The sequence below is a fragment of the Lipophrys pholis genome, assembly GCF_963383615.2.
Source record: "Lipophrys pholis genome assembly, chromosome: 13".
NCBI lineage: Eukaryota > Metazoa > Chordata > Actinopteri > Blenniiformes > Blenniidae > Lipophrys > Lipophrys pholis.
In genome coordinates, this window is record NC_137632.1 from 18600506 (window position 1) to 18616657 (window position 16152).

At 40.0% G+C, this 16152-nt stretch overlaps 2 protein-coding genes across 2 annotated transcripts in view; both read left to right on the forward strand.

Annotated features, from left to right (window-relative positions):
• Positions 1-2505, forward strand: part of stxbp5l (syntaxin binding protein 5L) — a gene marked incomplete at its 3' end in the record, with an annotated part of 148567 nt that extends 146062 nt beyond the window's left edge. Inside the window, exons 23-26 of the mRNA XM_080478208.1 lie at positions 644-809; positions 1501-1612; positions 1749-1969; positions 2464-2505. Coding sequence (XP_080334334.1) covers positions 644-809; positions 1501-1612; positions 1749-1969; positions 2464-2505 — 541 coding nt within the window. The remainder of the gene's footprint in view (positions 1-643; positions 810-1500; positions 1613-1748; positions 1970-2463) is intronic.
• Positions 2506-7078: 4573 nt separating this feature from the next.
• On the forward strand, positions 7079-15987 carry poglut2 (protein O-glucosyltransferase 2). The gene is made up of 10 exons (XM_080479168.1): positions 7079-7482; positions 9680-9885; positions 9977-10182; positions 12384-12461; positions 12653-12825; positions 13695-13932; positions 14516-14725; positions 14839-14928; positions 15011-15115; positions 15846-15987. The coding sequence occupies exons 1-10, from the start codon at positions 7280-7282 to the stop codon at positions 15861-15863; spliced, it is 1527 nt and encodes a 508-aa protein (XP_080335294.1). The 5' UTR covers positions 7079-7279; the 3' UTR covers positions 15864-15987.
• The last annotated feature ends 165 nt before the right edge of the window (positions 15988-16152 follow it).

Consider the following 16152-nt stretch of genomic DNA (forward strand, 5'->3'; position numbering starts at 1 on the left):
ACAGAATGACTACACAGTTTTCACCTGTTTTTAACATTTAAATCATAAAAGCTGGCTCGGTCACACCATCTTTACTATTCACGTGTGGTACTGTGTCACACAGCCAGCTCTGCAGTGAATGTGGGACAAAATAAGGTGATGAATAAGTTGCAATTATATAAAAAATTAAACAAAACAAGGCTCTCTAGATAAAATATTTTACTAGTTTTACAATACACATTCAATATATACCATACACAAGTTTTATCCATACAGTTTATACATGCACATCAAACATATATACATATGTACACATATATACACATTACATGAATGTATACGTATACACATATATACACATATACATTCATGTACATTACATGTACATGATATTAATTCGTTGAATTCATTCATTAAATCTAATGTTTTTATATACAGCGGAAAGCACAGGCAATATTGATATGCTGCATTGGATGCAGGTTGAACTACTGTTTTGTGTGATTCCATGTGATTGGAGAAATAGGTTTTGATTTCATTTTATATTATGCACCTAAGACTAACTCTGCTTTCTGTCAAGTGACAACACAATCAGCTGATATCAAAAACATGTGTGGTGTTCTTCTTTTGTCTAACCCATCTTTCACTCATCTCATTCTGCCTGCAGTTTGCCAAGTTTAAGACCGCTGATGGATGTCAATTACCTGCCTCTGACAGACATGCGCATTGCAAGAACCTTTTGCTTCACCAACGGGGGGCAGGCACTATATCTCAGCTCCCCCACAGAGATCCAGAGAATCACATACAGTCAGGAGATGTGTGACAACCTGCAGGTTAGCACTGCATGTGTGTGAATCCTGGTTTGTCTTCCTGTTTATAAAATGGAACATTACCAGTTGTATTGTTTTTATGAATAGCATCCACGCATGTAATGTATTGATTTGCAGATAAATCCCTTCACTGCTTTGCATTTCTATGTCGAGGGAGAAAAATGGTTTGACTGACACTGTGAATTATCTGGTGGTCTGGTTGTGACTTCATAAAAAGTATCTGTGCTGTAAATAAGCAGAGACCATTATAGCTGCCCCTGATGAAGCCCGGAGCTGACAGGAGCCGTTGAAGTTAAATGTCACACTTGTCATATGTGGCATGAGCTGCACAGTGATCTGGATGTTGCATATGGGCTTACATTATGTGTATGTATGTGTATGTGTACACGCAGGCCGAGTCACTCTCAAACATGGTTGTTCTTTGGAGTCATCCCTGCACTGCCACACATAATAAATGAGTGTGGGTGCAGGAATGCAATGCTACCATAGTGCCCTCTACAGGCAACAGTGGTTTATTAGCGTGAACAGCAATGTGATGCAGATGTGCACTGAGGCCGTTTGCAATAGGTCACAAATTAACGCATCATCGAAAATGCATTTCACACTTGACTCTTTCCTTACTGTTCATCAGTGCATTATAGGTCAGGTTTGATGAGCATTTATCAATAATTTCCTCTCTCTTCCTTCATTGCAGGAAATGCTGGGGGAGTTGTTCACGCCTATTGAAACACCTGAAGCCCAGAACAGAGGGTTTTTAAAGGGATTCTTTGGAGGAAATGCTCAAACGTTCGACAGAGAGGAACTCTGTGCGTTCATTCATTATTTTTCTTCCCAATTGAAAGTGTTCAATCATAGTGTGTGTCGAACCTCCTAAAAGACTCCAAATGAGAAAAAGCTTCCTGTTTTTCTGTGTTGTTTTTTTTTACCTGATGTTGTTGACAGTTGGTGAGGCAGCAGCTGGGAAGGCTTCTCGGAGTCTGGCGCAGCACATCCCCGGCCAGGGAGGAGTGGAGGGCATGAAGGTGGCAGCCAGCGGGGTGGTGGGTGATCTGGCACGGGCCCGCATTGCTCTGGATGAGAGAGGCCAGAGGCTGGGGGAACTGGAGGAGCGGACTGCTCTCATGATGACCAGCGCAGACACCTTCTCCAAACATGCTCATGAGGTAAAACTCAGCATTATACAAAACTTTCACACTTCATAAATGTGTACATCCTTTTTACAGTTATATTCTGATAAATCAAAACTGATATCAAACTACGATAAATATATGAATGTTTTTTCTTCTTTTCATGTCAGCATAACAAATGTTTTGCTCAGGTCATGTAGTGGGTATATATTTTGTGTTCTCCACTTTAAAATGTAAACCAGACAGCAACATACTTCTTAATAATTTATTTTCCTCATAAATCCACAGTAATGTAATCACAGTCACTCAAAATTAGAATATTAGTACCCCTAGAGGTACATTTCAGTACTGCAGTTATGTGATACATTTCCTAAATAAATCCTGTGATTAAAAATGAATGCACTATTGCTGAAATGATTATAAAAGAGACATGACATGTTAACAAATATGAACTGTGTTTTGCACCATCTTTCATGAGACAACATTCCTCCTCATTAACAATGTCTGACTTTGTTTTGTTTTTTTTACAGCTGATGCTGAAGTGCAAGGACAAGAAGTGGTACCAGTTCTAATAGCAGGACGGAGGGCCGAGAGCTGCCCTCACTCTGCGGGGAGCTTCATTGCCGCGACAGAACTTTCACTTTGAAAATGAAAGTGATTAAAAGAGGGACAAGAGAGTGACTTTGTCTTAACGGCTTCTGGACTGGCTTCACATCGGGCATTGCCACTTTGTCGAATGCCGCAGACGTGCTTGTTGGTGATGGGGACAGAGAGAGAGCGACAGCATTAGAGAGGCTGCATATGAAAATGTCTTGAGGGTTTCTGTGTGTGTGCGTGTGTGTGTGCGTGTGTGGGCGTGTGTGTGGGCGTGCGTGCGTGCGTGTGTGGGCGTGCGTGTGCGTGTGTTTGACTGATCTGGTGTGCTTGGGTTTTCAGGACCTTACTATGTAGATACTAAAACATAAAGAAACCAACAAGAAATGCATGAAACAACAATGGATGACTATTAAAATATACAACTGCCATATTAAAAGCAGCATGCTACTTTAACAGGAGATTCAAAAATTAAATTAAAAAAAATGTATTTACTATGTAAGCCAACAACAGAAACTATGAAAAACTTTATATTTTTTGAGATATTGACAAAATCTATATATAAAAAGGGAAATGTATACCTGCATTGCTATCAAGCCAAAACTTGCGTTACTTTCCCTTTTTTTTTTTTTTTTCACTTCTGGTTGATTTCATTACTTTCGTCTTAGTCTCAGCAAATATTACTTGACACAATATAAATACACATAGTTACCTTTATCTACACACTTTAAAATAACGCTAAAACTTTGTTCTTACTTCAATTACTCTGGGCTGCACCATGCAAATATAAGTCAGTAGTATTAACACTTAACTCTGCACAGTCTAAACACATGGATCTGTTTTCACTTTTCGGCTGCTGCCACTTACAGAAGCATTAAACGATGGCGCGGGATATCTCACTCCCCTGCCACAGTTGTATGAAAACACAGATGAGACACGAATGCAAAGGCTGAGGGAGATGAACAGGTCTTCTGGACCACGTGTTTATATCTATAGTATAACACTATGTATTATTCACGTGCCATAAAAAAAAACTGGATGGTTGAATCCACTCACTACCAACTAACTAACAAAGAGCTAATACTGTATGTGGTAGTCGTTGATTACAATAGATGGGATGTAATAATAAGACACGCCACTGAGGGCATTTATCAGCATCAAACATGTTTATGGAAAAAAAACTCAAAGTATGAGGGTGTTTTTGTTTACTTTTTTGATTGTCACTGGATCACCATTCGAGTCTTTCGCTGCCTTTGTCAGATGTTTGAGTTTGAAGAAAGTGATGTGTGAAAAATGAGTGAGAGGGAGACAAAAGAGTGCCACAGATGTTAAAACCTGACTTTCTCTCTCTCTCGCTCTACCAAAGCAATCAGAAATGAATGACGCGCTCCCATTCTCTCAACACCTCACTCTTGTATTTTCCAGCGTTCAACCCAAGTAGTCCTCTTTTCATAACGACAGGCTGATACTTGGAACAATCATCTCCGTCCTCGTGACGGGAACACGGAGAGGAGATCGAATCGCATCTGTTCAAACTGTGCCCACTCCCTCGTGAGGTGTCTATCAGTGAAGCGTTCAGGAGAAGTAGTGACAGTATTCTTTCTTTACTTTCAAAGTGATGTTCAGATGTTGAGTCAGTGAAGAAACTATGTACATGTGTAAAACTTTTGCAACAATTTCAATTGAAGGCGAATACATTTTGTTTTTATTTTCAATATTGTTCTTGATGACTATGATATCCTTGTGTCGCAGTCCTATATTTGATGGTTATGGCCTCTTAACTGACGGCTCTTGTATTTTAAAAACAACAAATGTTTCATGATACATGGTTGTGTATCATATTGTGATTGTGTTGTATGTCAGTGAATAGAACGCAACACGGACAACAGCATTAAGTGAGGAGGATATTTTGTACTTGTGTATTTGTCTGTATTTTGAACTGATCTGAGAAAAAAAAAAAACTAAAATCAATCAGACGATTATCGATATCCATCTCTCTATCTCACTATGAATCTTTCTGCACTTGAGCATCAATACAATAAAGTAATGCGCTTTGACATCACTCGCACATAGAATATGCACAGCAACACTCAAAGCCTAATAATAATGAAAAGAAAAAAAGTGATGCAAGTGATTCAAGTAGTTTCTGCCTGTCTTCTGTCAGGCTGCTGAGACATTCCTATGGCTTCAACACCCTTCAGACCTGTTAACTCAGTTCAGCTGAAATCCTAAAGCCTGGGCCACACAGGTTTTCACAAATTACAAAATTTGACTCAAAATGGTATCGTACATGTCAAAAATAACGGGCAAACACACATTTCACTTCTATTTCTGTACTGTCGATGAGATTTGTGTTCAGTGCAGTTTATTCAGTGGCAGAGAAAATACACAAAAAAAAACTAAACAAAACCAAAATAAAGCTGAAAAAAATCTGACTTCTGCTGACAGGGTGTTTTGTTAGTATGTTTTTGGTTTGTATGTTTTCAGTTTTTATATTAACTGTACAGTTCAATCTTGGGTGAAAGGTGAAAAAAAAAATGTTAAAAGATATTCTTGGGATATTTTCTCTGTATATGTTGTACCTGTTCCTGCTGGTACTGTATCTGGTATTCTGGCTCTGTCTAAATCACTGGAACTATGTAGTTCTTCACACTGTAGTATGCTGAAGAAGCGTTTCTTTGGTTTTCTCAATGATGGCAGCAAAGTTTGTCTTATTTCAATGGATTCTACCACTTTTTGTTCTTCTTGATATTATACTAGTGTAATAGAAATTACTTGACAAAAGATATCTGAAAAATATGTTGATGCAAAAGCAAACTGAAATAAACATTGATTGATGTACACAGTTGAGAGGTGTGTGTTCACTGCTGCCACGCCACAATTTCCAACTGTGTTTCCTGCTGACTGCAAAGGTTTCTTAGGAGTCTTTGCGTCACACTTGTGATCATGTTTGACATCGGCAGCCAAAAAGTAAAGCATGTGTCGACTGATCATGAAAGAGCAGCATGGTTTTATCATTATATGTTACTCTCTTTAAGGCCTCCAGTCTAAAAATTAAACCACGCAGACAAATGCACTGTTTTGAGAAAGTACTCCCATAATAATAAACTATTTATTATTTTATCATTTTACAAATCTCTCAAATATTACTCCACTAGTTTCAAAAAACAGCTGTCGAAAGAAGTAGACAAAATTGTGCTTTTCCATTGGTAGTTCAAATCTGTGCATGACATATAAAGACAGAATATAAAGCATTGTATATATAAATTTGAGCTACTTTACATTATTAATTTTCCTTTTTTCTCTACTCGAAGACTTAAAGGGTATTGTGTATTATACTATTATCAATTCAAATTCAGGCTACTTTTTTTCATTATGAATTCAGTATTCTTCAATTTTATAAGAAAAACCACTTGAGAAGATTCCTCCATAATGCAATCACGAAATTAAATCAAATATGGGAACGTATTGTGGCGAGCAATGCGGAAGAAGCACTCGAGAAATTCAGCTTTTCTTTTGTGCCAGCTGTGAACAACCGAAACACCATGGCAGGACGACATGACACACAACACCTTCTTCACTCCTTGTTGTCAACTTAGAACTAATAAACTAAACTAAACTAGATGAACTAACTACACGAACTAAGCAACAAAAACACAACACAATCTGTTATTTCCTACTCATTTCGTTTTTGTTCGTTGTTTGTTTTCAGTTTTGTCATGATCATGTGTAAAATTAGGCTATTTTTATTTATTTTTATTTGTCCATGAGGGTGAATCTTCACTCTTTCACTTTAATAAAGTTGCCGGCCTGCATGCAGTTCTTGTGCTCACCATTGAGGTGTGGGGGCGCTAGTCTTAAACGTCACTATAAGTCAGACAGCCGCTCAATTTCAAACAGGGAAACTCCGTAAATTTCGGATTTCATAAGAAAAATAAGCTGGAGGTCTCTGAGGAGCAGCAACAGGAAGCTGATCCAGGTCTGTGGAGGCTTCTGTCTGAAGGTAATGTCTATAAACTGTATTATTAATATTCAGCACTGCTTTGTATATGATGGTGCTGAGGACTGGATCTCTGGTCGTCTGGACCTTTTTTTTTTTTTTTTTTTTAATTCTTATGGTCATGCGTGTTTGGTGTCAATTGTTAGTTTGTTGATGCGTGTTTACGCATCTAAGAGGTTATTTTGTGCATGTTAATGTGGATTTGATTCCCGGTGGAGTGGCACTTCTTTTTTTTCACTGACGTTCATATGACTTCCAGACAAGACTTCCATATAATGTCCAGGAAATTGATACACGAAACTTTAATTGTGGCTTTTTGTGTCTGGAAATTCTAAATATGCTCAGTTGGGAAGACAAGCAGGCTTGTACAGGTTTGAACTTCCCTCTGGATCAATGATTAATTTCTTCATGCATCGCCACGATCCATTTGCTGTAATCATCCAATCATATTTCATATTAGATTCTTTTAGCCAATCAGATCAGAGTCAGTGAAATCTCGACCAATGGAATCTCTGCGTTTCGTCCTCTGATCCCGCCCCCCCCTCTCATTCACTGTGCTGTGAAGAATTTGGGGAGTAGCGGAAGATGAACTCCGAACCTGAGAGAACGTTTTAACCATGTTCACAGGAAAGAGTGCACACTATGCCGCCGCTATCTCGTGTCACTCCCGGTGAAAGCGTTGCCCGCGGACGTTGTTGAAGCTGGAATGGGGAGGGTTTCCAGCGGCCCGGTGAGAGGAGCGTGAAGCCGCTATGTCCGCCGGTCGTTACTTCTGGCTGCTGCCGTTCTGCGTGTCGGTGATCGGACACCGACAGCCGCGAACTCCGCCCGGAGCTCCGGAGGCCTCCGTACCCGCTGCTGCTAACACTTTGGTGTGGGGCCCCGGACTGGAGGAGAACATCGTCCTCCCTGCTCGGTTTTTCTACATCCAGGCGGTGGACAGCTCAGGGAAGAAGTGAGTATCCGGCGGGGCCTGAGCGGATCGCTCCTCCTGCTTCCTCTGCTCCTCTTGCTCCTCTTGCTCCTCCTGCTCCTCCTGCTTCCTCTGCTCTTCCTGCTCCCTCTGCCCCTCCTGCTCTCTCTGCTCCTCCTGCTCTCTCTGCTCCTCCTGCTCCCCCTGCTCCTCCTGCTCCCTCTGCTTCAGTCCATGACTGCATGTTCTCCACATGTCACCATCTAAAACTAGTTACTACACGTCTAAAACTAGTTACTGCACATCTAGGACTAGTTACTGCACACTTAAACTAGTTACTGCACATCTAGGACTAGTTACTGCACACTTAAACTAGTTACTGCACATCTAGATCTAGTTACTGCACATCTAGAACTCATTACTACACACAAAAACTAGTTACTGCACATTAATACTAGTTATTGGACACTTAAACTAGTCAACACAAAAATTGCTCCCAAGGTACCAACAGTTATACTCAAATACTGATCCAGTCCAGACTTAAAGTTCTCCACATGTCCCCACCTGGAGCTAGTCATTGCACAAAAACTGCTGCCACAATGATACTCGAGTATAACTACTGTTACGCTCTAATTTATGAATAGTATTTTACATTTTAGTAGTCCTCAGTAGTAACCTATGATTTTTAAAACTATCGAATGAGATACTTTTGTTGTACAATGTACCTAATTATGATTTGCAACCCAACATCATATGTCCAGTGATAATAAAACCATTAAAAGTTCAGTATCATTTATTTTTATTTAACAACCTTAAGCAAGTGTAGGTACTTAAATTAGCGTCTTTGTATGCAATCCTAAAAAATCTAGAGAAGTCTAGGAAAGAATGAAAAAACCCTGTGCAGTGGAAAACACTTTAGGAACACTTCTGTTAAGGCATTGCCTGTGAAGACAGCTCTTCACTACAACTAAACGTGCAAGTTAAAATGTTTGTTAGTTAGCTCTGGTAAATGCTAAACCACATTGTACAGTTATTACATTGTAAAGGAGTCCTGGTGCTAAAGTAGCACTTGTATGATGCATCTAATAGACAAAAACCCACAAAACAAACATCCATTTTACATTTTTAAAACTAGTCTCACAATCTATTTTCAATTACCAAAAAATACAGAACACTTTTCGGCCTCAGCTCGGCCTGCACATTTTATTGGAAATGTACCCCATGATATTAGTATGTGCAGTATACATTTTGTCATATGCACTTAAAACAAGAATTATTTATCTGCAGTAAAAAGCAGGCAACACTACTGCATATCCCAAGGTTAACTAATATCTTGAAGCCCTGATTACATCATTATCTGGGCTGCTGTTGTATGTGTGTTTGGGCCAGCAGATTGCGTGTGTACACATGATGGACAGCATAGTAAACAAACCCTGCACATGTGGTGTAGTATGGAAACTGAAATGTAAACTGAGATGGCAGACATGAGAGTTTGTGCCGCGGGCGAAAACATGTTAGACAACCTCTAATGACCTCTTTCAGCTCACAGACACCTCCACAGGTCCATTGAAGGTATCCTACTTTCTCTTGAGGTGTCACTTTCACACATGCTTTTGTTCACTCTCTCAGCTCCATTCATTTCCCACTACAAAAACACGATGCTGGTGTTGTCTGCGAGAACCGATAAAACACAATAACAACTCTGAGAACCTCTTTTTTTTTTTACCAAGATGTTCGATGGAAATCAAACCTGTTTAACAAGACATTAATGGATTTTTTTCAAAGTGTTTCTGTAGGTAAACAGTGGGCTATTCTTGCTGAGCAAAGCATGTAAACACTACATTAATCAAATCTTTTCCATCTATGACCCAATTCTGGAGGATCATTTGTCATTTTGATAGTTTGTATCAGTAGTTTCCACGTTTTGGTTCATGACTTCCTTGGTAGAACACCAGAGATCACAGAGATGAAGTCAAGATGTCATAAAAGATTCTTTCAATTACATAGAGCAGAATTGGTGTTCGAACCCGACCAAGTGTGTCCAACAGTGTTTGTCCACTGTAACGCTTCGGTAAATCAAAGAGGGGATCAGCAATTTTCTTCGAAGTAATCTTGATGGGCGAAAAAGCTGAGAACCACTGGAATCGCTCTGTCCCTTTCTAACGTCTGCTTTGATCAATGAGATACTTCAAATAAAGCGTCACATATGATTCTTAACAGCTGTTCATTGTCTCCCCAGTTTAACCACTTCACCAGGTGAGAAGTCCTTTGAGGTGAAGATCGTGTCTCCATCAGAACCCTTCACCAGGATCTGGATCCAGGTCCTGGATCGCCAGGATGGCTCATTCCTGGTCCGCTACAGAATGTACGCCACCTACACGGACCTCCACATCAACGTGTTGCTCCAGGACAATCATGTTGCCAAGTCACCGTTCATCCTTAAAGGTACAAGATGTAGGGCGTGAGTGTTCTCGATGGGACGCGTACAATGTTGATTAAAAGACAGAGGTGATGGGTGTACATTGTTTCTCTGCAGGGCCGGTCTATCATGAGGGCTGTTTGTGTCCCCAGCCAATCGGCTCAGTGTGGGAGGCTCACATGCACTGTCCTCAGTCCTTCGCCCAGATAGATAGAGACCTGTCCCTTTACACGAGCGTCGACCCTGATCTGAATGCGGAGGAGATACCGCAGCGCTTCGGGCTGCGCCAGAGCCTCTGTCACTACACCATCAAAGACAACAAGGTATTTCACACCCAAAACCTTTGATGTTACAGTAAAGATTTGCACTAAATCGCCACATAACCAGTTTTGTAATAGGGTCTCATAGCCTGCTGAAGGACTACACAGATAATCCTCACTAAGATACATTTGTCACTGTCACTGTGGGTGAGCAAAGGTTTTTTATTTATTTACAAAAGCTTGATGCCGATTTGTTTTATAGGTTAAGAAAGCAACAAATGTTCAAAAAAAACAAAAAAAACAGCCAACTGCTCAAGATCAGCAACCTCCTTTACTTTTCTCCTTAATCATGGCCTCTTTCTTAGGAGGAGACATTTAAAGTACTCTTAAAATAAACTTTTAATATGTTCATATGAATCATCAGAAGTGCACGGTGTAAAAATGTTTATTGACATGCCAAACTGATGGGGCAGCATACTATCAAAGGTCTGTTGCGTCAAAACAAATCCACTTCTGTCATAGAAAAATACCAACCCACTGTACCAGCCATTCTCACAACAACAACAACAACAACAAAAAAGTTGTTCTGTCTGTTGCTGCATATAATAGTTTGCCTTTGTATCAAATTTATTCTAAGCAGCTGAATGTGATTTGTTTCCCCACACTTTGTTGAGGTGAGATAAAACATATTAGAGTTTATGCTCTTTAAGGGAAGTGTCACGCAGTTGGCTTATGGCCTTTGAGGAAGGGTTCCTTCAAACATTGTCCAACCAGCAAACCAATATTATGCAGTGAACGTGTCAGACTTCTTCAATCAGTGCCTTGTATATGGATGGTGATATACAAGCAGTAAAAAAAAAAAAAAAAAAAACGGAGTCCTTCTTTTCAAATTTAGTTCTCGCTGTATAATAATGAAGGGTGTTGTCAAGCTGACATATAATTAGGACTGCATTGTGAAGTCAGTTGGAGGAGCCCGAAGCCATGTGACACACCTGTAAGAGCAGTTTAAGGATACAACCTTCTCAAAATACCACTGTGGATGTCAGTCAGTCCAGGTGCCTGTAACGGTGATATGTTTACAGCCCTGGTCACACAGTGCTAACATTACCTGGGAACATCCTGCAGTTTTTTTGGTGTTGTTGTTTTTTTCATATGTCAACGATTTCACAGTCCTGTTGGGATTATTATTATAGTGTCATGACGTTTTACCCGTTCAACTTCAATGTTCTTGTTCTGTATATGCATACACCCATTCATTATTTATTTATTCATTTATTTATTTATTTATTTTCATACATTCACTCACTTTTTACAAAAAGCTGTTTATCATCTCTTTGCTTAAAGGGAATTTACATTAGCCCCTTGAACCTATAATGTATTATAAACCCTCGTCTACAACCTCCTGGCATAACATTCAGCCTCACCTTCAGGCACGCTGTTTCTTGCCGCCCTCGGTCTTCAATCGCTGTTTCAGCTGCTGAAAAGCTCATAAATCTGACTGGCTTGGCTCTTCCTCTGCAGTCACTCATACAAGCTTTGGCTGCACTGTCAGTGTGTTTGGGAACACAGTCCAGTAGACTGATTAATGTGTGACCGATGGGATCGGTGTCGAAAGCGTTGTGCTGTTACAGTCTTGAATAAAGCCCGGGATTCTGGCAGAAGTGACATGTACCGGGGCCGGGACAATTTCATGTTTCACACTCTTGGCTTCCTGTCACTTTGGTGAACGTTCATTTTCGGTCTCGTCTGGTTTTGTAGTTCCATGCATCAGAACATTTTGGGCCAGTCTTTGTGTTTCCTTTGGCAAATTTAATCGTAAACTGTGGATTGTGATATTTCCACACCTGTGCTCACCAGCCTGGCAACAATCTCACCGGCTGTTGTTATTGTGAGCTCATGTTTCACAGCTCCCAACTAGTTTTCGGTTTTCAGTCGCAGTGACCTGTCCAGAAGCCTTCTATTCTTCTCTTAGTTTTATGCAATGTTTTTTTTTTTCTCTCTTCCTGTTGGTTCATGGAATAAACACCACAAATACAACTTATTACGATTGCTCAAACAGCAGCGTAGACAAATGTAACTCGAAAGACAAAAAAACCCCACCTAGATTACCCCCATTCTGTGTACTGAGGTTACACTGTGCTATAATAAAGCTGACAAGTGTTTATTCTGTTAAATGCTACGAGTGTCCTCCAGCCGTGATTGTGATGTGAATTAAAATAAGATTAACCTCAGAGGTGTCTATAAAGTATTGTGTATTTCTTTAGGTGTATGTTAAAACCTTTGGAGAACATGTGGGCTTCAGAATCTTCATGGATGCTATCCTTCTGTCTCTCACCAGGAAGGTATGTTTCTCTTTAGCTGCCTCTTCTTTTAACCAAATGAGGAATATGACTAAGTTACCAAAAACTTTTCTTTCTCTAGTTTACTGTGATGAATATTGTGCAAAATATTCCCAAGTTTAATTTTCAAAAAGATATGAATGACGTATTAGACGTGTTTGTTTTGAGTTCTTCTCTTTTGACCATGTGTCCAGGTGCGGCTCCCCGATCTGGAGTTCTTTGTAAATCTGGGCGACTGGCCTTTAGAGAAGAGGAAACCCACGGACAGACTTCACCCCATCTTCTCCTGGTGTGGCTCCAACAACACCAGAGATATTGTGATGCCAACTTATGACCTGACGGAGTCTGTCCTCGAGACCATGGGAAGGTACGTTTTTCCAGCCATAACACAGATTGCAGGTGGCGGCAGCCGATGCCAGTTGACTGTCGCTCAAGGCAAGATATACAAATGAAAGGCCATCACAGGGCAAACAGAGAGAGAGTGATACGCACTCGCATTCACATTTACAGGTAATTACTATTCACAAATTTTAAATTAATGAAATCAAAAAGAAATTCTCTTACAGATATCTTCATAAATTCAACAACAGATTAAAGATAGACAGTAAAATGTGGGTGAACCAAGATATTGCCTTTCCATAATGCTCCATGGGTAAAACAGTGACTCCAGTCCATTGATCACACCTTCAAATATTGATGCACACAAGAGTCTGCGTACCGACTGATTTATTGTGAGGGACTTTGCTTTTCCCCATTCCACTGGTTTCATTCCCTTGGCAGCCAACAAAAGTCATTGTGACAGAACCCCAACAAAAATAGTAGTGGATCTCACAGGACATCTAATTTAATCTAAAGTGTTGGTATAATTGACATGCAATGTGATTCACTAATATTCCGTAAAATCCCTAAAGTTGTTGGTTTCCTTCACCATGTAATTGATCAGGTAAAAGTGAAAAAAACACAGAAACACATCTGATAAAACAATAATAAATCACTATTATCATTCTCTTTTTTTTCTCATCTCACCTATGCTTGCTATGAAGCCCCATTGACTGGATATTTTTATGATGTGGCACTGTCATTTGTGAGTCACTGCATCATTCTCTACTCAAGTACAACAGTAACTTTGGCAGAAATGTAGATTTTTTGCAATTTACAGCAAAAATCTTAATAAAAAAAAAAACAACAACAAAAAACACACACACAAAAACAGCATTGTGTCCTTCCACTGAACAGAGTCAGCCTGGATATGATGTCCGTTCAAGCCAACACGGGGCCGTTGTGGCCAGAGAAAAACGCCACGGCCTTCTGGAGAGGGCGTGACAGTCGTCAGGAGCGTCTGGAGCTGGTCAAGCTTTCGAGGGCTCACCCTGACGTCATCGACGCTGCTTTCACCAACTTCTTCTTCTTCAAGCACGATGAGAGTCTGTACGGGCCGCTGGTCAAGCACGTTTCCTTCTTTGACTTTTTTAAGGTGAAATTTGATCATTTATACTTAATGTAACACAACTACTTCACTGGTTGACAAGTACTGTTGGGGCAATATGCAGATTAAATCATTTAAATTTAAACACATCGGTATATTTGTAAATAATGTTTATTTACAAATCACTGAGTGACAGGACTGGGCATTTGCAACAATCTGGCATTACGATGAATAAACTTAAGGGGTTACAATCAAATCCAATACACGGAAAAAAATGACATACTACACATTCATATGTAGTTTTAGGTTATTTGTAATGTATTGGAAAAATACCAGCTGCACTTATTACAGCAATTTGAAAAGCATTCCTCTTTTTTATATTTGGTGGTGGTGTTATTTTTTATGTGGAATCAGTTCTTCCAGAGTAGATCACTGAATCAGGAAGTCAAGCTCATCCCACCACATAGAACGAGTTGTGTAAAGTCAACGTATTCAGACTTTGATAAACACTATAAACAATGCTTCGCACAAGCACAAAAAGATCAGTGAATTCAGGTTTTGTTTTTTCAATACAGTCTGGAACCTAGAATGTATGTAAGTAATTTCATATGTTTTCTCTGTCCACCATCAGTACAAGTACCAAATAAACTTAGATGGCACGGTTGCGGCGTATCGCCTGCCTTACCTGTTGGCAGGAGACAGTGTGGTCTTCAAACAGGATTCGGACTATTATGAGCACTTCTACAAGGAGCTCCGACCCTGGGAGCACTACATCCCTGTGAGGGCGGACCTTGGAGACCTGCTGGAGAAGATCCAGTGGGCCCGTGACCATGATGATGAGGTAAGAATGAAACACTCCCATTCCCTTTATGCCTTCAATAAAACCAATCATGGAGTCCTCCTGCATCTCGGAGTAAATTGTCTCCTGTTTCTGCGACTCCTGCTGTCTTCCAGGCAAAGAAAATTGCACTTGCCGGTCAGCACTTTGCTCGCAGCCATCTCATGGGTGACAGCATATTTTGTTACTACTTCAAACTGTTCGAGGTAGTGTTTCTTCAGTCCAAGAGTTCTGGTGTGAGCTGTATCAAGAGTGAAACGCTTTCTCACAGTGCTTTTCGTCTTGTAGGCATATGCCAAGCTCCAGGTGACAGAGCCAAAGATTCGTAACGACATGGAGCTGGTGGAGCAGCCTGCTGATGACCTGTTTCCATGTTCCTGCCACAGGGCGATGGTAAAACTCACCAATAGGTTCCCCTCATGAAGAAATTGCTTCTGTTGCCAGCGCGGCAGTATATCAGTCAGTTTTCACTGGTTAGTTGAAGGTAGCAGTAACCTGTAAGTAAGCACATTAAGTAGTTTCTCTTTAATATTGTAATATTGCTTTCGCAATAAATGCAGCTTATTTAATGAAACCGAATGTATTAATGGACACACATCTGTTCCCTGCCAAGCACTATACACCAGAAATCAACCTTGTTGATTATAGATAGGCCAGTTACAGTCGACACACACTCTCATCTGCTCTAGCTTAACAATGGCTGCCAAAGTAAAGCATTTGTCTACAGTATGTGTTGATTGGGAACCTCTCGAAAGTAACTGGGGGTTATTAGGCTCAAGGACATGCTGTGATTCATGACTGTGAAGTAGGTAGCTCAGCTAAAGGCTGATTAAAAATATCAGTAATATCCACATCAGGGCTTTTTGGTAGGAAATCGTTAACATGACAAACATCAGTGTCTTCAAAGTGTGACAGCTTGTTTTATTTATTTGCTTCAAGTTGTAATACAAAAAAAAATATGGTTTTGAACAGACTCCTTAAATCTACAGCGTATAACTCTCTCTGTTGTGTGTGCAAAACCACTGTGTGTGTGACGGAACATTTAAACTATATTGAGGTGTATAATATTATAGAAAGATTTTCCTCTCTGACTTTTAACATGTTTGTTTGTTTGTTTTTGCAGGTGAAGGATGAGCTGTGATTACCTGTTGGCCACAGAGCCCATCTTCATATTTGATATACAGCCATTTTGTTCTCTCAAATAATGACTTTATTGTATAACTTTGACATTCTCATTTTTAATAAAAAAAAATTGATAAACATTTATTTTGTATGTTGTAAGTTTTGTTTGGTTTTGTTCTCATCCCTAATGTAATTTGGCAACACATATCATTGCTGGAGGGAATTATCTGTTTTTTCAACAAAGAAGGATCCTGAGTCTCCTGTTCCTTCTGTGATTTTCCCTTTTTTGTTCAGTCTTTTGTATTGCT